Source organism: Carettochelys insculpta, chromosome 23 (genome assembly GCF_033958435.1).
Source record: "Carettochelys insculpta isolate YL-2023 chromosome 23, ASM3395843v1, whole genome shotgun sequence".
Classification (NCBI taxonomy): Eukaryota; Metazoa; Chordata; order Testudines; family Carettochelyidae; genus Carettochelys; species Carettochelys insculpta.
In genome coordinates, this window is record NC_134159.1 from 16,587,914 (window position 1) to 16,613,304 (window position 25,391).

At 50.2% G+C, this 25,391-nt stretch overlaps 1 protein-coding gene across 7 annotated transcripts in view; it reads left to right on the forward strand.

The window, feature by feature from the left end:
• Window positions 1–24,382, forward strand: part of MIB2 (MIB E3 ubiquitin protein ligase 2) — a 112,507-nt gene extending 88,125 nt beyond the window's left edge. For 6 of the 7 annotated variants that reach the window (XM_074975551.1, XM_074975550.1, XM_074975552.1 and 3 more), the window contains 9 exons: window positions 2,286–2,434; window positions 3,245–3,401; window positions 4,280–4,434; window positions 6,064–6,190; window positions 7,272–7,502; window positions 12,638–12,816; window positions 15,477–15,652; window positions 16,540–16,605; window positions 19,448–21,589. In XM_074975551.1, coding sequence (XP_074831652.1) covers window positions 2,286–2,434; window positions 3,245–3,401; window positions 4,280–4,434; window positions 6,064–6,190; window positions 7,272–7,502; window positions 12,638–12,816; window positions 15,477–15,652; window positions 16,540–16,605; window positions 19,448–19,689 — 1,482 coding nt within the window. In that variant the 3' untranslated portion in view covers window positions 19,690–21,589. The other variant, XM_074975555.1, reaches the window with a different exon arrangement.
• The last annotated feature ends 1,009 nt before the right edge of the window (window positions 24,383–25,391 follow it).

Genomic DNA, 25,391 nt, shown 5'->3' on the forward strand with positions numbered 1-25,391 from the left:
ACTATACACGCTTTGTCCAGGGTGGAGGTACCATGCTAGCTGCGTTTCTGAGCAATGGACACTGTTCTGTTAAGCCCAGCTCTCCTCCATCTGGCTCCCAGAGCTGCAAAGGGGAGAGGACTGGCCTCCTGGGTGTAGAGGAGAGTTGCACAATCAAGAGAACTAGAGAGCAGGGTGCCGTTGTGTGGTGTCCTTGGAAGCAGCTGGGAGTGGACCACAAATCCTACTGAAGCCAGGACAGCATGGTGGGCAGGAACAGATTGATGGAACATTAGTGAACACCAGGATCTGTTCTGAGAGGACCATAAGGAAGCCGAGATTCAGAGTCAGACTCAGTGATTTGCTGCTGGATAATCGTTCCCGTTCGTTATATGCAAAGTTAGTAGAGGTGGGGAAGGAAGGTCCGTAAAAGGAGCAGCCGAGCCCTGGTGTCTAATCTGAAATGGGAAAGTGCCAAGTGTTATGATTAGGTCAGGAATAGACCTGCTACCTCCTGACCACCCAGAGCAATTTGTTCTGGCTATTTATAACCGTCCAGGGGTGAGCAGCTCCATGGGTGTGCTCTGTCTGCCAGTGGTACCCCCTTTACATAAGGGGGCTGCAGTGGTGTCCAGTGTAGTGTTATCAGCACTGCCATAAACCCGAGAAGGAAACCCTGTGCAAACGGCTGCTTTCTATATGCTCAGCTGCAGGGAAAAAAACAACCTTGTGTTCCTTGTCATAGCCTTTGCCAGAGCCCCTCACTCTCTTTCCCTGTTGCCATTTATAGGTGTCATTAACATCCCTGCCCTCCTGCTGTGGCCTTGAACAGGGTCTATGTTCTTCAGCTGCTTTATCCTTAAATCCCATAGCAGCAGCCTGGCCCTGCGATTGGCCTGCCAGGCTGCCTGACAGTACATCTGTGTGACTGGGAGTACTAGGTGCTTCTGTCTCAGGCTTGTGTGAACATTAGCTAGTGTCCTGCCCCTGCCGGGGAGGGACGTATTGTTGGCTATTGTAGCTATTGGCAGAGAAGTTAAGAACCGCCCCTGTTTGCCGTGGGAATGGGCACAAGATCTGGGATTAGACACGGAGGAGTTCTTGATGTGCATCCTGGTCTGTACCTGATCCAGTCCTTTTTTTTTGTGGCAGCAAACACTGCTCTTTCGCCCTGGGGTCTGAAGAGCTGAGGCGCTGATTGGGGCAGAGGCTCTGTTGTATTGTGGCTTGTACAGCTAGTGGTGCTGTGCAGTGTCCATTTAAAGTGGTGTTAGGCAGCGTTCCCTCGCTGCTTCTTCTCCATGTGCAGGATGCATTTTGTGTGCACCAAAGCGTGCCTGGATGTGCACCACCCAGAGAAGTACATGCGCCCGCCGTGGGTGGCTGTGGATGCTCTGCTGATCAGCTGGGCAGCACCTGAAGTGTGGGCGGCCGACTAAGTGCTCATCTTACAGGGAACACTAGCGTCAGGGCAGTGGGACATAGATCTGTTGCATGCAACGAACTTGTGGGCCACCCTGCTCCTGACCCCTAGAACAGAGGATCCCACTGGGGAGGCATCAGATTTTTGGAAGGGCACAGTGAATTTTTTGATTTGTGGAATCCAAGGACAGAAAGGACCATTGTAATTCATCTAGTCTCACCTCCTGTCTCACACAAGCCATGGAGCTTCCTAAAATAATTCCTGCCAGGGATCTTTTTAGAAAAAACTTTCCATCTTGATTTAAAAACTGTCAGTGACAGAGAATCCACATGGCCCTTGGGAAATAGTTCCAATGGCTAATTACACTCACTGGCAAAAACTTGTGTTTTTTCAATCTGAATTTGCATGGTGACAAGTATCAGAGGGGTTGCCATGTTAGTCTGTATCCACAACATCAATGACAAGTCCCGTGGCACCTCATAACCTAACGGATTTTTTGGAGCAAAAGCTTTTGTGGGCAAAGGCCAGCTTCATCAGATGCAATGTCACATGCATCTGACGAAGTTGTTCTTTGCCCACGAAAGCTGATGCTCCAAAAAATCTGTTAGTCTATAAGGTGCCACCGGAATTTCTGCTGATTTTTCAATCTGAATTTGTCTGGTTTCAACTTCCAGCCAAGTACCTCCCCAAACCCACTCAGCTCTGTGGCCTGGGCCCAGATCCTGCATGGAGCTGTGTGGGTGCTGCGAAATACAAGAAATCGTCTTTCCCATCAGTTTATACTGAGTATTAATGTACCAGTGTCTGAGAGCAGGGACAGTGCGTGAGTGCACAGAGAGTCCTTTCCTAAACTGTTGCACGCCTGGTCCTTCTCTTATTGCAGGTTGATGTAAAGAACCAGGGCAGAACTGCGCTGCAAGTCGCTGCCCACCTGGGCCAGGTGGAGGTTGTGAAGATCTTACTCCAGGCTCACGCCAACATCGACCTAAGGGATGAAGAAGGGGATGCAGCGCTCCATTATGCAGCTTTCGGGTAGGAGCTTTTTCTCCCTGCTTACAATGTGACCTCACTGATGCTCAGTGCCAAGAGCCAGATGCTCAGCTGGTGCAACTCAGCAGAGCTGGATGTGAACCAGTGCCACAGAGAAGGGAAAGGCCCCCATTCATGGAGCTGCACTGGTATACACTAGCTGAGGGATGTGGCCCTCAAACTCCAGGGCTGGTTTTCACAAAGCCCCAGTCTCTATAGGGAGGTGAATTCTCCATGATATGACCATCTTAGGAGGAAGTGGAGGCTAATGGGATTTGGGTGTGTGAAAGGAAAAAGGTGACTACATTTTTAGGCCCTTTTTTAAGTGGCGGTGTACAGTCTAGAGGGACAGAAGGCTGAATTCTGTTCTGTCACCCTGGTGGAAATCCAAAGGAACTTCATCAAAGTCAACAGAGGTTACTCCAAATTTACACTCCGCCAACAGGGAGCAAAGCCTGGTGTTTTAGTGAGGATTTTTTAGTGGGAAAAGAAAGGGATGCAGGGCAGTGTTTCCTCTAATTTTTTTCCATCCGTGGGCAGAATAAATTTTGTTGCATGCAGCCAAGTATGCAAAGATGTGCACCACTAATAGAAGCACATGCTGTTGACTCCTGCAGACGGCTCTGCTAATCAGCTGGGCAGTACCTGAATCTCTCCTGGGCGGTCGACCAAGTGCTCAGTTTACAGGGAAGGCTGACGCAGGAGCCAAAGTACTTGTGGCGTACCAGGTCTAATCGTTGCAGACAGAGAGAGAGGCTGCATCGTTAGACCGTGGCATCTGATCAGTTTTTTGTCGTGCTTTTTTAAAACCAGGAATCAAGCTGAGGTGGTCCGTGTGCTTGTCAGCCAAGGAGCCAACGCAGACCTGTTGAACAATACCAAGTGCACCGCCTTATACGTCGCAGTCAGCAAAGGCTACACGGAGATTGTGCAGATCCTTTGTGAACACAACTGCGATGTCAACCTCCCAGTAGGTTCTTTTCACCCCTCGTTTCATTGAAGATATTTGTGCTGCTTAGTGGTTTTGGGTGACAGTGGATCCTGAAAGCCGTGCCCTCCAGTGCTGAGCATTGTGCAGGCAAGGTGCTATGCTGGCTTCTGCCAAAATCTTGCAGCCACCCTGATGTTCTAGTTCTGAGTCCCTCCCTCACCACCGCACACACTTGGTCCCACACATACACACTCCCCACAGCTCTGCCACTGCCCTTTAACCTTCTGCTGTTCTGTCAAGGAGCGACCTGTTAACTGTGCTGCATCTGAAGGCTCCGGTGATGCCTCTTCCCGTTCCCTCTATCAGGGGCCGGCAAGATTGAAAAATTAAACTGTGGAATAAAGGAACTTGGGAGAGCAGCAGTGGAGTCACAGGGCCAGTCCCAGTTCTAGGCCCACTGGCCTGGTCTGTAACTAGCCTTTACAGACTGAGGAAGTTGTTTTCTTTTGTGGGGGGAGGGATGAAATCAGGGTTAGGCAGCCCAGGAGACTGAAAGCCTCTCTGTCCCCAGCTCAGGCACGGTCTGAGCTCCGGCTACACAAACATGTTCCTCTCCCCGCTCGGTGCGCCTCGGCCTTGATGCGTAAGGACTCCTTCTAGGAGTGAAATGAAAGACCGCTCTCTGGCAGGCCCATTGGCTTTCCTCCTGCAGCTCTCATCAAGGTTGTCAGCCTCAAGGCTGGCCAATGGCAGGGGCGGCTCTTTCTGTCTATTTCACGTAGGCCATCCAACTACCATTAGGAGGTGGTGACACATGGTGGTTTTGCCTGGACTGGTTTCAAGCCAGTCCTTTCAGGGATGATTTGTTCTAGTGGAATCTCTCTGAAGTCACCTGTTATCTGCTGTGTCTACTGTAGGACTCGTTTGATGACACCCCCCTGCACTACGCCATCACCACCGATTTGAAAAGCATCATCGAGATCCTCACTGAGGTACCCAACATCGATTTCACAGTCCCAAATCGCCAAGGCTTCAACCTGCTGCACCATGCTGCTCTGAAGGGCAACCAGCTGTAAGTGAAGGGGAGCTCTTAGTGTGATCAGGCCATGGTGGGCATTACTGGGAAGCCCACAGGGGATGGGGCGTCCCGGCATGGGCTGAGGACATGCTGCGTAAACCTGACAGCTCCAACCTATGCACTGGTCACTGTGAGTTCCCTGCCCTGGTGGCCATGAATCAGACACAGCAACCACGGTTGGTGAAAGGGGCCAGTAAAGAGGATACTGGGGATGAAAAGCTGTCCAAGGAAAGGAGTGAGACAGAGGACATCAAAATGGACAGCAAAGAAATGCCCCTCACAGCAGAACTTGGCTACCTCTTTTTGTCCAGACCCACTGCCAATATCCGGAGGAATTCCCTTTTCCTTCTCCATAACCCGTTTGCAGCATCTGATATTGGGGACTGATTCTGCCCTTGCAAAGAGAAGTGTACTCAGGGCTTCTCATACCCTTTTCCCATCTCAAACCACTACGGTCCTGCATCTGAGAGAGAATTCTCTTCCAGAAATGGCTTCCTGGCCAGGGACGACAAGGCTGAGATCATCACAATCATTACGCCGAAGATCAGTGATTATCAGCAGTGCAAGCACAGAGCTGTATCTTGAGCAGTTGCTTTTCTGCTCCTCCCTGCTGTCCCTCCTCCAATACATCTGTTCATTTAGCCTTGTGGAGTACAGCAGAGTCTTATGTCTGGTTCCACTTTAAAATCATAGAACACTAGTACAGGAAGGGACCTCAAGAGGTTGTCAAATTCAGGGAGAACGGGAGTGGGGACAGGCGTGCCAAGGGGAAAGAGGAGACGGAGTGGAGCCCTGTGGGGAGAAGTAGAGGTGAGAGGCAGTGTGGGGTGTGGCCTATGGGAGGGCTGGTCTTGAGCACCCATAGGAAACTTGGAAGCTGGTGGCTGTGCACATTACCCATATAGGTAAGATACACAGAATAAGGCAGATGAAATATTTTCATTGCGGTGATTTTTACCTTATTTAAGGTTTATTACAAGAGACATTTTGTTTGTCACTATAAGACTCTCTGATCCAAACAACTCTTCAGACACAGGTGGCTTCCAAGCTGTGTATCAGGTGGATAATTCTGCACTGATCTTTAAATGCCCAAAAGAGGGAAAAGATTTGGGGGTAAATTCTCCACTGGTGTCAATAGCAGCAGCTCTGTTACAGTCCATAGAGCGGTGCTGAATTTACAACAGCAGAAAATTTGGCCCTTGGTGTCCCCCTTCGGTGTAAGGGCTGGTGGAGGACGCACAAATAGTGAGGAGCTGCAGAGGATGGGGCACTGCAAACAGTGACTAAACAGCCTGAAGGGTCCTGTGGCACCTTATAGACTAACAGAAGAGTTTTGAGCATGAGCTTTCGTGAGCACAGACTCACTTCATCAGATTAGCACGGCTGCCCCTCCAGCACTGAACAGCCTGAGTGAGACCTGCCCTGCATGTACCTCGGTCCTCATTCGCTCTGCAGGAGGGATGGAGCTTACCGGATCTCCCTGCCGACTCTTGATGCCACCCGTTAGATCATTAGGAGCATTCATCACTGCTCAGCAGAGGAGACAGTCCCATCTCTTGTGCATCAGCCTCCTAGCTGGCAAGTAACTCTCTGGCCTCTCCTTTATTCTCTTTAACATCTCAGAGCCATAAAGAAGATTCTGGCGAGAGCCCGGCAGTTGGTTGATGCTAAAAAGGAAGATGGCTTCACCGCCCTGCATCTCGCCGCCCTCAATAACCACCTGGAGGTAGCAGAAATTTTGATCCGAGAGGTAAATCACTTGCATGAAGTGCCAAGTTCATGTTTCAAGTCCTGGCTAGATCTCGGGGTGTGAGCTTGAAAGGACGCGAGCAGAGTCCAGGAGGTGGGGCTGGGAATCAGAAAGGTGACTGAGGAGTGGATGAAAGGTGATGAGGAGCTGTTACTCCAAGGGACTCTTCCTGCCCCTGGAGACAGTGTTCTCGAGTGGTGAGAGTAGGGGACGGGAAGTCCGGAAGGAAAGTGAAGTTTTGCCTTGATTTTTGGGTGGCTGGGTTTCACCCCTGGGATCTCATTCCGACTTGGAGACAGCGGTGGCTGAAGTTCCGGACTCCTGGCGTTTGTTACAGACTCTTGTGCCTCGGTTCTCCCTCTGTAAGGGTGGCACCTCTGCCTCACAGGGAAACAGTGACTTCTATGAGCCAGTGTTTGTTGCCACAGCACTCCCTAGGAAGCGCTGTGCAATGCAAAGTCTCGGGGTTTTATGATGTCTGGTATTGTTCCCATTGCTAGCCCAGCTTCAATTTGAAGTGCATTCTGGTTCGTCACCAGCACTGTGCTCTGCAGACCCAGTGCTGGCAAAATGACCGCTGAGCCTTCTAACAGGGCACCCTTTCAGGAGAGGCTCGCGGCATGTTTGCTGTGTCCTGTCTCCTGGCATTAGAGAGGGATTTTTCCTATTGCTTCTTCAGCAATTTGAGCACTTGAGGGAAACCAAAGCAAAAGACCAAGAAGGAATCAATCTGGCTTTGTAGAGTTTAGGAGCTGGTCCGTGACTTGTCTGGATTTGATCCAGGCCTTCAGTTTGCAGGCATCAAGTAACTTACTAGCTGTCACTGCTGGATCCTTAGCAGCAAGGAGGAAAGTTACTTTTGGATTGTCCCATGTGCTTGCTCCTTTGCAATAGTTACTGCATTGCCTGACTGTCAGCATTTGCACCAGGGTGAAGTGCAGGCTCGGTTTGGGGCCCCCTACACCACCATTGGGGGAAGTGATAATCCAGGTCTTCTCCTTGTGCTACACAAGTGATGTTCAACAGGGGTGTTCCTGGGATTCTCCTGTTTCCTTGCTTAGCATTTTCTCTCTCCATCAAGGGTCGCTGTGACGTCAACCTCAGGAACAACCGGGACCAGACTCCCCTGCACCTGGCAGTTGCTCAGGGGCACACAGATTTGGTGCAGCTGCTGGTACATGAAGGTAGTGACGTCAATGCAGAAGATGAGGACGGGGACACGGCCATGCACATTGTCCTGGAACGGCAGCAGCTGATGTCACTCATAGCAGAGGAGCAGGAAGTGGGGAAAGGATCGTCCCTCTTTTCCAAGGTGAGGGACGTACTGGAACAGCACTGCTCCAGGGAAGTGCCTGGAGTGTCCAAATGTCTGTGGACAGTCAGATGAGGTGTAGCAACACATTGTGCTGACTGTGTGCGCTCTGTGAGTCATCTGGGCAGCACCTGAATCTCTCCTGCCTGGCCACCCAGGCTCTGAGCTTACAGGGAACGCTGCTGCAGGGTAGCCTTAGCCTCCAGAGGGAATGATGGAGCCTTTTAAAACTAGTCTGTGCTTGTAGGGAGTGTCCCGGCCTTGCTTAAGGTGGGAAGGGTTAGATGCGACCTAAGACAGTGTTTCTCAACCTTTTTTTATTTTATAAAATACCCCTTTTTCAACATAAATAAATAAAAAAAATACCCCCGGGACCTACAATTTTCAGACACATTTTTTTTTCCACCATTGCCACACATTTGTTTAAGCAACTTAATTGTAACTGCCTGGTTGGAAGAAATTGCTCACAGGTAAAACACTTGTGATCGTACTTACGATTGTGTAAAAAGGATCAAGAAAAAAATCGAATGGATATAAAATAAGACCAATTTTTTAATTCATATGACAGGCTGAGAAACACTGAGTTAAGGTGCCCTCGGGAAGAGCTCTGCCTACCTCTAGGGGTACTTGTACCCCCTGATTGAGAACGAGTAACCTCACAGGCCTTTTTCCATCCGAGTGCCAACTGGCCATGGTGCCCGTTAAGAGCTGCTTCAGTGTTGCTCCACTTTACAGACGGACAGACAAGCGGCTGGGCCCCTGTTGCTGAGCCAGGAGCCCCGGCTGTACTGCAGTGGCCATGAAGCATGGACTCGCTCTTTTCCTGTGGGGCGCCACTGAGAACATAAGCGCCAGTGCGACCTCCAGAACCGTATGCATGTAGCTGGGTTGGGAGCAAGACTCAGATAGGTTGTAGTGCCCCTGCCACACGCCCACCAAGCAAGGGGTCATTTTCATCTCTGTCAGCTTAGTGCCATGAGCGAGTCTCTCTCCCTGTGGAGCACTATGGAGCAGTGTTTCTGAGACCTGCGAACAGCAAACACTAATCCCGCTGCAGCCAATCAAAGCGCTGCTGCTGTTCAGTCGGCACAGGCTTCAAATTCTAGGTACACAGGTGAAGTTAGCAAAACTACCCTGTCCCAGGAGACTCTATTCCTGAGGGCCACTTATGTGACCCACTCACTAGCCTGAGTTGCCTGTCGCTGCTCTGAAGGCGTGGAGGATTCCTCGTCCCTCTCCCCCTTGCAAAACACACTCCCTAGGAGGGAGGAAATGATGCAGGCATCCCCAGCCCACCCTTGGGAGCCATTGTCCTGCAAAGCCAGGAGAGCTGTGGAAAAGCTGCTTTTCAGCATGCCTGATTGGTTTCTGGACCAAACATGCCCCTGGCATAACGCGGCTGATTTCCAGAAACGGGAGTGGAGAGTTACTCCAGTGCCCATGGAATTAGACAAATTTTAAAATCTGACATTCAGCTCAATGGCAATTTAAAGTGATTAGAAAACTACCCAATCAGCATAATGCAATTCCGCACACTGCTCACTAGCCCACCTGTCTCCCCGTCCCCCACCACCCCACCCTACCCCCATCTCTGCTCAGAAAAGCCCATCTCGCCACTCCCTTTCCTTCCGTTCATTAGTGCGCTGTATCCCAGGGCGCCAGCCTTGATTGCAAGAACTGATTACTCCGGTTGGTGGTCCAGGATGTACACATGCATCCCCCCAGCAGGGCAGAGGCCGCTTGCTGATTCAATAATCAGAGCCCAGCACCCCTGCTCCGTGCTAGCTGCGTGCAGTTTCTCACTCATTCCTCAGTCTTTAGCTTACCCATCTGGGAACCTGAACCGAGGTGGCTGCAGCCAGGAACAGATTGCTAGCAATCTGCCATGCTCTTTTTATTTTATTTTTTTTTTCTTTACAAGGGCTGATGACTTTTTGGGACTGCCATGCTGTGGGCCCTAGCAGGTAACACTGCAGGCTGAGGTTTTCAAAGCTGTCTTCATGGCCTTGGATGCCCAGTTCCCTTTCCTGCATGCTTGGTGGCTCTGCAAAAACTCCACTAACTCTCAGGCTGTGTTTGCAGGGCGTGCTAACACAGCAGCTCTGTGCTGGGCCCTTGCTAGAGGGAGAAGCAGCTGAGCCCAGGTTCAGCCTCTCCTGGCTTCACTTGGGACAATATTTCTTGAGTTGGCTTTTAATCAGATGGCAGAGCAAACCCTGGGCAACAGCAGCTTTGCCAAGGGCCTGCCAGAGCGAAGGGCAGCCCCTGCAATGGGGTGGAGAACCCCAACCAGCCTCCAGCACATGTCCTCCTCTTCCACACTCGTGTAACCGCAAAGTGTTGATAAATAGAGGTAGCAGGATTGTGTCCTGGAGTCCTTTGGGGGCTTGGGCAGTTTCAGCCTAAACTCCGTCCACGCAGATGCCAAAGTAAAGCCCACGGAAGGAATTGGGAGCTTTTCCTTCGACTTTCCTGGATCTGGCTAGGCCCTAAAAACGTTCCTTGTCGAAGCTGGCTCCGATGTCCTCCCCACCCCCACAGGCCAGGAAATTTGCCACAGTGTGGCCTTGTCAAGGAACATCCACTCTCCAGTTGCAGAAGATGGACAAACCCAGCCGCCCAGCTCTAGCATGGAGGGGGCAGGTCCCTCTTCGGGACCCGTCCTGTCCTGGCCTTGTGCTGGGCCTGGCGCATAAGCTGCAAACAGTAGTGGCAAGGTGACATGTGGAGGTGCCCAGGGGATCATGTGCACTCCCCAGCATCAGCCCCTCCTCCCGCACTCAGTGTCATTTCCTCTTCCCCGGAGTGGCGCGACCCGAGAGCACAAGCTTCCGAGCCTGCAGAGCTCTAGGCTGCGCCACTTTGAAGTGGGGGCGCTGCCCTGCACTCACCAGAAGTGGTGGTTGGGGGCGGAGCAGGGTCAGGGAGAGGGAGTGGCATGAGTAGGGGGGTGGAGCCTGGGCTGGGCAGGAGCACATGGCTGGTGGGCCCACCCCTCCTGGAATCCCCACACCAGGCACCTCTGAGCAGTGGTGGTTTCAGTGGGGCGGATGCCTTCCTGCTGGGGCCTGGCCTGAGCCTGTAGCACTCATTTCAGGCTGGCCAATGGACGGCGTTACCAGCTGCTAACCAGAGGTGGGAGTGTGCTGAGATGCAGCTAGTCCATGCTGTGTGCAGCTTATGCATGCCCTAATGGGCCAACCGGTGGAGATCCCTGGAGCAGTAGTGTTGCTTCCAGTAATGGAAGGTTGGGACTGTCCTTGTTCCTCCTCCCAGCCAGTAGCTCCCACTTGGGATCCATCCACTCCTGAAGCTTTAATCGAGTGTCCTCCCTGTACCTGGTAATGGAAGCGTTTGCGCTGCCTCTGTGCAATGTGGCTTCACTGCTGCGGTCGAGGCCCAGAGGTCTCATCTCAGGAGGCCTGTGGCTGCCTGCTTGGCCGTCAGAGCAGCAGGAGGGGTGTGGGGTCCTGGTCGCCTGCACTGGAATCGGTTCTGCCAAGAGCCCTCTGCCCGAACCACAAAGAGAGTGAGTGGAAGAGGTGGCTTGTGGGAGGGGTGCATCACACACTTCCTCTTTCATCAGGCTGCTCCGGCAAGTTCCCCCGCACACGCGCACCAAACCCAAGGGAATCCCCGGAGCTGAGTGACATATACCTATTTGGAGTCTCTTGGTGTAGCAAATCCTGGTCTCATTAGATTCCCCTGCAGCAAAGCCAGTCAAATTACCAGTCTAGTCCACTGCCACTCAGACACACTCTGAATTTAGCATCCTGACTTCAGAGCAGCGAAGGTGGGCTGTAGGCAGCGTAGTCCAAATAGTGGCTGTTGCCGGGGGGGGTTGGGGGAGGATCAGCTTGTCCTTTCAGGTTTTGTGTTTTAAAAACCAGCCACCAGGGCCACAAATCTAACAGATGAAGCCTTTTCAGCACCAGCTGTCATTCCCATTTCACAGACGGGGTAACTGAGGCCCACTGGGGGAAGAAGGGTTTCCCAAGATGACAAGTGAACTGGTGGCAGAGCCAGGGATGCCTCCCTGATGTTCTGAGTCCTAGCCCTGTGCCTTAACCACAACACTGCACTCTCTCTCCTTTACTGCCATGGTTCCGAGCCTAGGGTGCCCGGAGCCATGGGGGCCTGCCAGGGTATTGCAAGAAGTCTGTGGAAAAAATAAAAGAAAAAGAAAAGTGATCATAGAAAATGAGTCTTAAATAAATTGCAAAGTTACAATTATGATTTTTAAATTAAATGGCTGTCGAAAAATCTCTGCGGTGGTTTCCTTTTCCATTGAATGAAGTGTCCGTCGCAGCTGGAATTGGCTTTGATGGGAGTCCACAAATGGTTTGGGGAAGAGATTGGGGGGCTGCACCAGTGAAAAGGCTGGGAACCACTGCTTTACCCTCCTCTTGGAATGGGTGGATTTGACCTGCTGCTTCTTGCCTTTCCCCTGGTGTCTGCTTACAGCAGTGCAGAGCTAAGGGGCCTTCCTGAGTGTCAGTTTTTATAAGCTATTGCCAAACTAACGAGCCCTTGGTTGTGGTTTTCTCCCTGGAGGGCGCACAACCTCCTCCTCCTCCTCTACCCCCTCGTCCTCCTTTTCTGGGATGGAAATCGCAAACACCAATTTTTTGGCTCTGTTCTTTAGCCTGCCTCTAGAAGAGTCACTAATGTGTGAAAAGTTGTTCACGTAAGTTATTGGTGGGGTAACTACAAGAGAATGGAATGCCTTGTGCTTCGGACAGGGGACTGGGAAGATCAGGGTTTAGATCTAAACCTTTTATGTGACCTTGATTGAGTCACTTCATCTCTCTGTGCCTCAGGTCCCCACATCTAACATGAAGGTGATAATCCTTTTGTCTTACCTTTTGGATGTTTGGTCTCACTCTCTGGTGCAGAGACTGTAACTCTTATAAGAACGTGCAGCACCTAGCACAACAGGGCTTGATCTTGGCAGATGCGTGTGGTTACAACTGTAGTAAAAACAAGGCTGTGGCTTAAGCTAAGTATCTGTTTACAAATAAGGGGTGCAGAGTTACAGCTAGAGATGGCAGGCACAAGAACAAATGCTCACTTTCTAGAATCTGACCAATAGCCAGGTTAGATGTCTTAACAGAGACTTTCTCTTCCTCTCTTAGCTTCAGGCTTCAGGCTTCCTTGGAAATGTGGAGCTGAACGTTGGTGCTGCGATTGCCTGTTACCTTGCACAGGAAGGAGCAGATATTAATTACGCCAACCACAGGGGAAAGTCTCCCCTGGACCTCATTGCAGATGGAAGGATAGTCCAGATCATCAAGAACTTCTCCCAGAAATTCAGGTAGGCCGACCACTTCTGAAAATCTAACCTGGAGGTGCTAGGAATGCCAGGCCCTCTTAGCCTGCTCCACAGGGCATGACCCACCTTCAGCTGCCTTTGACTTCAGTGGGAGCTAATCTTACGTGAATGCCTTGCTGGTGGTCTCTCATGACTTGTCAGCCTTTGCTGATGCCAGTCTAGGGGCTTGGACTGCACTTAAATTCTGCTGTTGTAGCTGTGTCGTCCCTAGTCCAGGTAGCTGTGCTGCCAAAAGCCCAAGTGTAGACAGATTTATGCTGGCAAAGAAGGCCCTTATGTTGATGGCGTTTGTTTCATTTGGGGAACTAGTATAAGCTAACCCAGCAGAACTCACCTGCCATGTGTAAGAGGTCTGAGTCCTTCCTGTTGGCTGCTGGCTGTGGCTTTCTGGTTTTTGGTTGGGTTCCAGGATGCCCTCTGCTGCTCACAGAGGAATGTGCTGTAGCACAGGGTGAGCAAACTTTTTACAGCAGGCTGCACTTTTCGTCCCTGAACCCAGCCGCCAGGCATGCTGTGTCTTACGAAATTTCATGCCCCATCTCCCCTCCGACAGGGCCTGTCCCCTACTTTGCTTACCCCCACTGCACCAGACTTTGATAAACTCAGCAACCTGGCTCTGAATAAAGAGACAATGGCATGTTGGCAGCCCAGCCGCTACCTGGAGGATGGGCGTCATTTGACCCTGTGACACAGGGTCTGTGCACCACTTACACAGGCTGTCGGCGTAGAGATGAATTTCACCCTATGGGTTTCTGAGCATTGGATCATTGGAGTGGACCTCGATCCTACAGTGCACGTCCGGGTTTTGTTTCACTCTTAATCTATTGGCTATAGGATGCAAGCGAAGCCCAGAAGGGGAGGAGCCCCAAATGTTATGTAAAGGGCAGGTTTTGGAAGCCCCTGGGACTGTGCAACATCCAACTGATGAGTGAAACAGAGGAGCAAAACTTTCGGATATACCCATATGGAGAGCAGTGTTAAAAATGGCTTGGCCTTTGGTTCCGGTTCTGCAAGGCCTCGTGGTTGGGCTTTGGCACATCTGGCCTGAGACGAGAGGTGGTTTCTCATCTGAATTCTTTCTGACCTGCGTCCCCAACCTCTAGAGGGAGCGAGGTTGGCTCAGCCTTGGGGGATCAGGCGTAGTGTAATCTGTGGTTTTCCGCTTTAGCATCTATCCGTTCTTTCTCCCCCTCTGCTTGACCGTCTTGGCTCAAGTGGAGGATGAGAGGCACATTTGTGTGTAGGAAAACCCAGTCAGCAGTTGGAGAACATTTCACCCCATGAAAATGCTTTGACTTCAGTGCATTTGGAAAAGGGGAAGGAGTGGGAGAGGAATCCTCTTTGGAGCATGACTAAGCAATAACCTGTGTCAGCCACATGATTGCTCCTTCCCTCGACCCTGCCATTCGCACGCTGCTGATAGGTACAGGATGACCAGGGAAGAGCAGCTATGCCATTGCAGTGCCTGCTAATGGCTACCAGCGAAACAGAGACAGCATCCAACACCAAGGTGTTAACAGAACCCTTCTGCATCCTCCACACAGGGACATGAGTCCGATTTACCTTGGCAGTGGCTCGGCATGTGAACAGATGCCATCTGAGACCTGTCCAGCTTAAATAATGTAATGCAAAAAAGAGGGGTAGTGTTTACTTCTTCAGTAAATCCTGATTTACACAGCTCCTTTTCACTCAGGCAGCTGCCCCAGTATGATGGAGGAGCAGATGTCATTAAGGCTCAGCTGTATCTGTACCCTCTACCGAAATCAGCCTGCCTTTGTTTCCTCTGCAGTGCAGAGCTGAAGTGGGCTACATTGGTGATATGTGCCTCAGGGTCTTTCCCCAAAGCTCAGGAGCGTCTTGACTTGGGCTCAACAAAGCTGAGATTGGACTCCGGACAGGAATCCGGAGCTATCGGGTGCCTGGGTAGTTTGGTTGTGGAGTTAAGTCCAAACTTCCCCAAAGTGACGGGGAACTTGGTGGATTCAGGGGTCGGCCCTTTGAGGTCAAGGCCGGGCTCGAAATCCAGATTTGCTGGGTTTCAGGGGTCAGTTCAGAGGTAGGCATTGAGTTCAGGTTCGTGCTGTGTGTTTGAGAGCCATGTAATCCACGTGCCGTCTTCTCTAAATGTCTGAGCTTGCTGACGAGCCGCTGCCGATGGATGGCTATATTGTAGGATTACCAGATGGTAAAGAGGACACCCCAGAGAGGGAGTGTATCAGTATCAGACTCTACCAGCTCACGTTGTACGTGTGTGTTATCGGATGTCTAGTACATTAAAACAGTGTGGGTTGGTAGATGGTGATACAGATACACTCCCACTCGGTTGTCCCCTTTTTTGAAAGGTCAAAGATGGTAACTCTACTGCACTGGCAGGGCCCCACTGTCCTCACCCATCTCCCCTCACCTTGGCGCATTTGGGCTAGATCCTTAGCTGGCGGAAGTAGAGGCTGCCCTGTCAAAGTCAATGGAAGGTCATAGGCTTGCCCTGGCGGCGGATCTGGCCTGTTGACCAGCTCTGAAGCATCGGCCCATCGCCCGTCCCCACTCGGCCTGGTGTGGTAAGGCCTCTGGCGATTGCTGCCTTCCGCGCTCAGGGTGTCGCCCCAGCCAGCCAGGAGGCTAATTCTCTGTGGTGTTTGCAGGGAGGAGCAGGTGTCTTCAGACAGCTCTGTGGTGACCTGCAGCCTGCGCCGAGTGCACACCACCCCCAACACCATGACCAACCTCAGCGTGGTGGCCCCTTCCGAGTGCCTGGTCTGTTCCGAGCTGGCACTGCTCGTTCACTTTGTGCCGTGCCAGCACAGCATTGTGTGTGAAGGTAGGTTGCGCCCGCTCCCGCTGCCACTACCCCCACCGCCCCAGGCCGCTTGTCCGGGGGGCACCTGGGGATGGGATGGTTGGGTGCTCACCAGAATGACCCCAGTGCTATTGCTGCAACGGCCTTGTACGTGGGATGCCCCAGGCCTGGTCACAGAAGCTCCCTTTGCCTGGCTGGATTGGAGCCTGGAGGTGGATGGGAAGGAAGAGCGGACTGTCCAGGTCCCGCCAGCAGTGCTTTCTCCCGTACAACCATTTCCACCCCACCAAGGTTCCCTCTAATTTTTCCCATCTGTGTGTGGAATAAGATTTATGTGCACCGAAGCACTTGCAGATGTGTATCAGCTATAGGGTGCTCGGCTAATCGGCTGGGTGGCATTTGAACCTCTCTGGGGTGACTGCCCAAGCGCTCAGCTTACAGGGAGCACTGCCCCTCCTCCCCTGGCTTTTGTCTTCTGTTTCCCTTTGAATTGTATTAACAGCCTGGTCAAACAGATCAGCAAGTCTGTTTTTTCAGCTGGGTCGCTCTGTCTAGCTGCAGCCTTTCGTTAGGAACAAGGGCAGGAGCCTCATCCGTTCCCATCAGCATGCAGGATGTTGCTGGGCAGTGGTTTGAGTCCAGCGGTGGGGTTTCAAATGGCCCTTGGGGTTATGCAACCGCTTAGCAGTGGGTGCTCTAGGGAAGGGGGAGTTGAAGTGATAGGACCAGCATGGAGCTCGGGAAGAAGCCAGTGTTCTCCCTTCCATGCAGGCGGTCCCCTCCAGGCCAGGCAATTCTCACATGGGTTTTAAAATGTGAGATACTTACATGCCCTCTTCGCTTGTGGGCTCATTCGAGCACCTGCTGGGTTTAGCTGAAATCTCTCTTCTCTTCCCCCATCTTGGCAGAATGTTCCCGGAGGATGAAGAAGTGCATCAAATGTCAAGTGACAATCACAAAAAAGCTCAAGCAAGGTACGTTCCTGCCAGTTGCCCATGGATGGGTTTGAATAGAGAAGTCCCCTCTGCATGTTTGTTTAGGTTACAGCCTGACAGACAGCAGCTTGAGCTCAGTGCAGTTAGCCTCTGGAGAGCATTTTTAATCCCAGATGTGGTCTGAGCAGAGACACCACAGGCAACAGTCTCTCTCTCACCTTTTTCTTTCCTCTGTGGAATAAATTTTATGTGCATCGAGGCATGTGTGGATGTGCACCACCCATAGAAGCACACGCTGCTGGCTGTGGGCACTCTGCTAATCAGCTGGACAGCACGTGAATCTTCTGGAAGGCCACCCAAGCGCTCATCTTAGAGTGAACACTGGCCACGGGTGGATTGTCTTTCCTCTTGAGGCGCAGCTGTTACAGGCCAGCAGAGGGGTCCCATTGTCAGGGCAATGTGGGTGGGTGGGGGGGCTGAGTTTGCCTTGCCACTGCCTGTGTGGTGAATCGCACATGTGTCTCCAGGTCCAGTCATCCAGCCCCTTGCACAAGCAGTGACTTCACAGCAGAAATTTGAGATCAAGGAAAACTTGTCCCCTGCAGGAGCCTGGCTGTGCCCCTGTGCTTGAAAGGCCTTGTAGCCTAAGAGAGCCTGTGGGAGCCAAGTGAGTAGAGTTGGGGTTAGTGCCAGGGCAGTGGGCCTGACCCTTGATCTCAGCAGTTCAGTCTCCAACACTGGATATACTCTAATGAATCCCACGTGCTGGGCCTGTGCCACGGGGCAGCAGGCTCCTGTTGGCCACACAGCTCACCCAGGTCCCCTACTGCAGCACTGGCAAACAGGACACGTGGGAGTGGGTGTTTCTGCCCCCCTCTGGCAGAAGTCGCTGAGGGCAAATATGCTGCTGCCGACTTGCTTGGCACCAGGCTGTGATCTTGCACACAGGCCTGCTGCCAGCTGACTGCCCAGACAGAAATATAGAGGAGCCAAGAATCTGTCACCTGTACCGAGGTACGCAGCTGGCCAGGGCAGAAATCCTCCTGCAAGTTCTAACTCTCTAGGCCAGCATTATTTGGATGGGCAATACCCATAATCTGGCATAATTTTAATTAGCCAGATGACCACTTATTGTGGGTGTGGCCAAGTTTTCCATGGTCCCAGAAAGTTTTTTTCCAGCCACCAGCCCTGGCTGTCAGTGTACAGTAAATTTAGCTGCAATTTACCCCTAAATGTCTTCTAAGAGCCCAGGAAGCAGGGGAAGTGTTGATGTGTTAGACAATATTGACCTCCTGGGGTCCGGCAAATGCTCTCATCCGACACCAGTCAGGTCGGAGGGTTTTGGACTAGAGATGTTCAGTGTGTCGGAGCATCCATAGTAGGAATGCCTCTTACTGCTGCATTCTTCAGCCATACCGAATTCAGGAGAATAAGATTTTTGGAAGTGGTCAGGGTTCTGAGCCTATCAGCAGGACGGCTCTGCCAGCTTGGGCCAAACCATTGTCACCATTTACCCTTGACTTCATCTCAAAGCTCCTTACAAACTGAATGGATGTGGTCAGTTCATCCACCACTGGAATGCAGCTACCTCTGGGGTGAATCAGGGCATTGGCTTGAGAGTACCCAGAGCCTTACCCAGTGGTCTAGTAACAGAATGCGAACAGTGTGTCTGGATGAAATCGGGTGACTGGAATTCGTTGAGTCTGTGGAGCTCCTTCCTCTCATCTGACTTAGAATAAAGTCTCTTCACAAGTTCTCCTCGCTGAACTTTGCCAGGCCTGCCAGCAGCAGGGACAAAGGGAGCAGCTGCCCCCAGGCCCAGGCTTTCAAAGGGGCCCGGCGCTCCAGCTGCCACAGCCGCCAAAGAGGCAGCAGCAATGGCTGGTGCTCCAGGCCCTTTTGAATGGCTGGCACCACCCTCCCAGCAGAGTTGGGGGCTGAATGCTCTAGGCCCCGCCCCTTTTGCCATTGGCCTGCCCCTTGTTGGGCACGGAGCCAGCCCTCCCGCCTTGCCCTGTGGCCCACAGCGCCTCTCGAGGCACTGAATTCGCACATAATGAGGGTTAAGTTACCCTCCTGAATTCAATGGCTTGTTACCGGCCAAGGTGTGGAGAGGTCACAGGGCCCATCAGATGTGGGTCTCAGCCAGCAGAAGGTTTATTACTTGACCCCTGTAGAACAGACTAGTCAGTGCAATCCACAACACGCACACGGGCTAGGTTTGTGCTGTGGCTAGGGAGAGTCCTGCCTGAGACTCCCACCCCCAGCTCCAGCTAGGTGTGAGTGTGGAGCCCTGGGAAACTGAGGCACAGACCCTGGGTTCTCAGTAGGATAGTCAGACTCATATGCAACATAACAAAGCGAATGGATGCAATCCCCACTTTGTCACACTGGGGTCATGCAGGAGAGCTGAGTGCTCTCCATCAACTTGAGCAGCGTGGAACCTACACCCGGAATGGGCAGAGCAGAGCCGGAACGGGACGGCAGACAGGAATGCCCACGCCGTGTGGCAGTGCCATGCAGCGCCATCATGAGTCACAGACCAGTTACCGTGGAGCAGTGGGGCCAGCTCTGCACTTTCTTCCACGTCAGGGTAGTGGCAGCTTCTTCTGGAGGGATGAGGGAGGAGGCGCGTCTCAGAGGATGTGATTTATGCTTCCCTTATGGCACTGTCCCTTCAGAGCTCAGCAGCAAAACAAAGGACCCAGAAGCACCAGCCACCTTGTCACAAAACTCTTCTCTCTTACAGCACAGATTAGGTTGAATAGAAGCTGTCTAGACAGAGCTCATTCATGCTGCTAGGGTCAGGGCAATCCTGCGAAGGAAATCGGCAGGGTACCCAGCCACTAACCTACTTCCTGTTCTCCCCCCTGCCCCCCAGACAGCACAGAGGTGGAATGCAGCCCCTGCGCCGAGTCCATGGAGCAGGGGAAGCTCATGCAGGAGCTGCAGAACCGCTACCGCCAGATGGAGGAGCGCATCACCTGCCCCATCTGCATCGACAACCAGATCAAACTGGTCTTCCAGTGTGGACACGGCTCCTGCCTCGAGTGCAGCACAGCCCTGACTGTCTGCCCCATCTGCAGGCAGGTCATCCGGGACAGGATTCAGATCTTCGTCTGAGAGCCGCATGCCCCCCTCCGCCCTCCCTGCGTGTGCCCATTTCAGGGAGACTCATGACCCACCTGGTGTGTGTCTGACTGCGAAACCATCATGAAAGGAGGAAGGGGGATCACAGGTATAACTCATGGGGGAAACTCTTTCCCCATACCAACTGACCTGGCAAGCTTGCAAGGAAACAGCCCTCCCGCCCTCTGCTCCTTCCCCAGCATGGAAGCTGCAAGGGGGGATGCTGGCAGGCGGGGTGCCGAAACAACCGCTGGACGCGGGGCTTTCCCCTGCACACGTTCCAAAGGACATCCCACTCCCATCTACTTCCCTGCAGCCTCTGGTTTGCAGTCTGATGCAGCTCTCGAAGAAGAGGCTGCAGCATGGTCCTTCTCATTCCCTGCCGGGCTGTGGCAAAGCAATACACTTGCACTTTACACAAGGAGTTGTCCGTTGGGCTCGGGCCCTGGCCTTGGCCCTCTTGCAGGGCTGTTAGTTGGAGGGGCCGCAAGTGAGACAATGTACTCTGAGACAAGCCTTTTGGGCATGATGAGATACTTGGCTTTGGGCAGAGGGGAGGCGCCTGGAGTGGACGTATTCCCAGAGAGAGACAGCGTGTGCCTTAGAGATGTAGTAGTAAACGTTGATGGAAGACAGTGTTGTTGGAGCACGTTCTTTGACCTCTGAGTGACACTCTGCCATCAATCTACTTTTATTTTTTTGCAACTATAATTTGAGAGACTCTTGAGCTTTTTACCCATAATGCCAAAGGCAGATGTCCAAGATTCCAGTCAAAATGTAAAACACAAAATAAAATACAACTAATAAGGCAATGAAGAGGAAAATTTGTATTAAACCAAACCATTTCTGTTCCACAAATCATTTAATGTGAATGTGTGTGCAGTAGTGTAAATCCCGGGGGCAGCATTATTCCAACTGGATGCTTTTTCAACCAGTTGATTTGGGGAAAAGCATCATGCAATGAACTCTTGCCCTTAACTGTGGCTGTATCCTGGACCTGACGCGCTCACCTGTGTGTGTAGGTTGCTTTGTTCTACGTTATCCTCTTTTCTGACCTCTCTGAAGATGTGTAAAATCTATCAAAACACAGGGCTGGCTTCTTAATTTCACTCATCAGCAAAGAGGCAGCAAAGGATTAAAGTGAGTTTTGAGTCCCTGTGCATGTGTAATGGTTACAGGAATGTGTATTGCCTAATAGTAGCTCCCTAGTGTCCAAGAAACAACAAGAAGTCCTGTGGCACCTTATAGACTAACAGATATTTTGAGGAGTAAGCTTTTGTGGGCAAAGACCTGCTTCATCAGATGTATGTCAGATAGTGTCCCAGGAAATTCTTAAGTCACTATCCTCACTTGCTATGGATAATCTCCCAGAATGCTTTCTCAGTTGGATTTATTCCAATGTTGCTGATCTTTCCCAGGCAAAGGTACTATCCTGGGCCACATTTAACCCCCAAATATAGATAATTTGTAAAATAAGCTCTGACAAAACTCAACCATACTGTTCAAGAAATGGTCCAATGTAAACAGGATTCAATTCAACAGGGACGAATGCAAAGTACAGCATTTAGGAAGGAACAATCAGTTTCACATATACTAAACGGAAATGACTGACTAGGAAGGAGTGCTGCAGAAAGGGATCTAGGAGTCATAGGGGATGACAAGCAAAATCCAGTACACTCTTTCATATCTGACATTCTATCATCCGAAACTCAAAGAACTGGCATTTTAACCATAAGTAAATTTTAGTTACGTTTTCTGTAAGTACAATATAGTGAAAGTAAATACAAATAAATGCAGCAAATACAGTGTAAGTTTACAACGTACAGTACTACTGGTTTTTGTAAATCAAGTACTCTGCATACATTTTTGTTTCTTAATATCTAATCTTGTTTTTCTTTAGTGTTATGCATTGCTAGGTATACCTCTCTGTTATCCAGAGTATTTACCTCTCCAGCAACCTCCTGATCCTGGGGCTGCCAAATATGAAAGAGTTTACTGTGTGATCAACACTGCTGCTAAAGGAAAAAAAAAAAAACCCACCACACAGATCTCATTCTGGGGCATATTAACAGGAGTGCCGTAAGTAAAACATGAGTAGTAATTCTTGCTCTCTTCTCTGATTTGGCTTCAACTGGAGTATTGTCTTGTTCTGGGTACCACATTTCAGGAAGCATGTGGACAAAGTAGAGAAGGTCCAGAAAAGAGCTCAAAAATTATTTAAAGGTCTAGAAAACATGGCCTGTGAGGGAAGACTGAAAGAATTGGATTTGTTTAGACTGGAAAAGAGAAGACTCAGAAGGGACGTAACATCTTTCAAGTATCTAAAAGGTTGTTACAAGTAGAAGGGAGAGAGAATATCCTCCTTAACCTGTGATGATAGGACAGTTGCCGCAAGGGAGGTTTAGGTTGGGCATTAGAAAAAGCTGGTTAAACGTTGGGATAAATTGCCTAGGGAGGTTGTGGAATCTCTCATCATGGAAGATTGTTAAGAGCAGGTTTGACAAACACCTGTCAAGGATGGTCTGATTGTGCTTGATCCTGCCATCTACAGTTCTTTCTCATAGGAAGTGGCACTAGAGGGCTGGCCACCAGTGCCTGCTCATAGCAGGTGTACACTCAGTGCCATCCTTACCCATGTGCAGCTGCGTAGGGCACCCATAACTCTGGGGACACCACTGGGTCATAATGCCCGTGCACCTGCCTCTTCCTAGCCCTGTTCCGTGGCTTTGCTTTCTCCAGAGAGGACCTAGTTAGCTTAAAAGTGACACAGCCTGCTGGAGCTGTCAGCAGACATTGGAACTGTGAAAGAGCCATTCAAGTGAAGCCATTTAACAGCCAATCACAGGTACATACTGTCACCTTCTGAACTGACTGTGTTAGGTGCTTTCAAAATATTTTACTAGTTGGTTGCTGAAGATTATAAAGTCACATCTCTAAAAAACTGTTGTTCTCTCCTCCGCCATCTGCCATCAGGCACAGGGGCACCCATTTAATAGTACTCTGTGAGGCCCCGCAGATTCTAAGGACACCCCCAGCAATGAAAGCATCCAACTTCATCAGTGTAACTGAGCATGCTCACTATGTGTACACGCCCACCCCGCCCCTGGGTGTGCTGCCTCTTGGTGATACTGGACGCCTCAGATAATCTCATTCAATGCAATGAGGCTGTTTGTAAAGCAAGTTGCTACTCAAGGTAAGGGGGGCAGAATATGGCCAAACACCTCTGTTCAAAGCAAAAACAAAAACAAAAAAAAGCTCGGTGATAGCTCAGTGGTTTGCACGTTGGCCTGCCAAGCCCTGGGTTGTGAGTTCAATCCTTGATAGGGCCATTGAGGGATCTGGGGTAAAATAGATAAAAATCTGTTAGGGATGGTGTTTGGCCCTGTTGTGAGGGCAGGGAACTAGACTCTGACCATAGACCTTCCAGTTTATGAGGTAGGTATATCTCCCTACAGAACTTTTGTTTTTTATTGTGCAGCCAACAACATGCATGTAACAGCCTAAACTTCATTTACAGTTGGATTTTCAGAAGGGTTTCCTGTTGGCCTGACTCTGGTTCCATGGAACGTTGTGGGAGTTCTGGAGTGGAGTGGGGTGGGGATGGGTGGCTCAGTGCTAAGATCATCTGAAAACTCCACCATGGACTCTCCAAAATGACTGAGGGCAGGTCTACACTATGGAGCAATGTCGACCTAACGTATACAACTCCAGCTATGCGAACAGCATGTCTTAAATTGAGTTGCTGTGGGGTCTCAGCTCCAGGGGGTCAACAGAAGAAACTCTCCCATTGACTTCTCTTATGCTTCTCATTCTGGTGAAGAACTGGAGCTGACAAGAGTGAATGGCTGTCAATTTAGTTGGTTTTACTAGACCTGCTAAACTGTCCCTGGGAAGCATCAGTTGTTACAGTGTGGATTTCCATCCCCATAAGCCTACTACTGTCCTAAGCTCTGATTAAGACGGGCAAGGAAACGTCTTTCTTTTTTAAAAAAATCTCATTTCTTTGAACCCGACCCTGTTCCTTTTAGCACAGGAACCAGAATCAATTAAAGCCAAGAGGAATCTTTCCATTCATTTCAATGGGCTTTGAATCCATCCCTAAACCAGGATGCTGGTCCCCAATTGTATGAAGAACTAGGGGAAAAATCACATCTAAAGTGCTGAGCATCTCTTTTATAATTAAAATAAGTTGTAATTAAATTAAATTTTGTAATTAAAAAAAGTCCCCAAAGTACAATACTATCTGAGTCTTTCTGGTCAGTGTATTGTCTTGTGACAATTGCACTTACTACTTTTCTGCTGAAATTAATAATTTTACAGGCTACTTACATGCACTATAGTACTAACTATGAAGGATCTTTTCAGAAGTATGCCTCTGCTGCAATAACTACAGCGGGGAAAACAAACCAACGCACTATCCTGTATGTTGGATGTATGTTTGTGGTGCTTTGAGGACTTTGTATCATGCAACATCTTGAAGACATCGACAGTGGACTTTGTGAGTGTGCACAGAACATCACACATAGCCGATCTCTGTCGTCTTGGTTTTTTTTTAAGTCCTTTGTGTGCTAAATAAAGGTATCTTGAATCACTTCTAGGCCTGTGAAAATAAGGAACTGTTTGTAATGGGAATACAGTCTTCAACCTTCAAGGTGCATAGCTGCTACAAAAAAATCTTTCCACTTTGCAGCAAATAATAAAGATTTCTTTTTCTGATTTCTTTATTTTTCTTCAACCTCATTTCTTAATGAAAATATCCTTCCAAGCTCTCTTGTGCATGGATCTGAAACCCCTGGTGTTGCCAGACTGAAGGTGGAATTTGGTATGGGCCCTGCTTCCAAGCTATTGTTTTCTTTTCATAGGTGGGTTACAGAAACCAATAAAAATAACTTCCTGCCAAGCCATCAGTCTCAAATAAAAAATTTTGAGCTGATATTTTTCACCACCATCCAATCAATTATATTCTTTAGGTTTATATTGAAAGTTTGAACCAGAGTGCATTCAGTACCTTTTTTCACTCATTTCCTCCTTTTGGTGGCCCTTTAAGATGGGAAGATCTTGTGATTTTTTTCAGAGTGGTTTGAGGAAATGAACTAACCCCAGCTTTTCATGCCATTTAGGAAAAAAATAATCAAATTATTCAGTTTGCCAGAAATCAGGTGTTTTTTCTATTAAGAATTAAGACTGATTATCAAAAGACAGGGTTTGACTTGGAAAAGGTGAGTTCCCTAAGTGACATTGGATGGTGCAGGCAGGATGCAAAGAGATAAGAGGGTTTGGGCCTAGTAATCTAGGTACAAGACTGGAAATGATGAATTGTTGAGTCCTCTAGTCCTACCTCTGATGCTGATTCCTTCCAGAATCTTTGGCAAGTCACTTAATTGCTTGGCAGCCATTTCTCCATCTGTAAAATACATGATGGAGTTGTGAGAATTGATTAAAGCTATAGTGCATTCGAGAAGCTTTGTAGCACTGTATACAAGGTGAGCAGTCAAGATTCCTAACTGAGAGCCTCTGTCCGCCCTCTGTAGCACCAACATCATTGTATGGTTTACTAATACCAGACCCCGCAGGCCTACCTGCATGAGGTTGGCAGAAGACACTTCTCATGTTCAGCTGGGCTGGAAAGCCAGGGGTTAATTCCCCAGTGGGAACTTCACCTCCCTGGTACTGTTCCTGGCTGTGTATGAAATGGA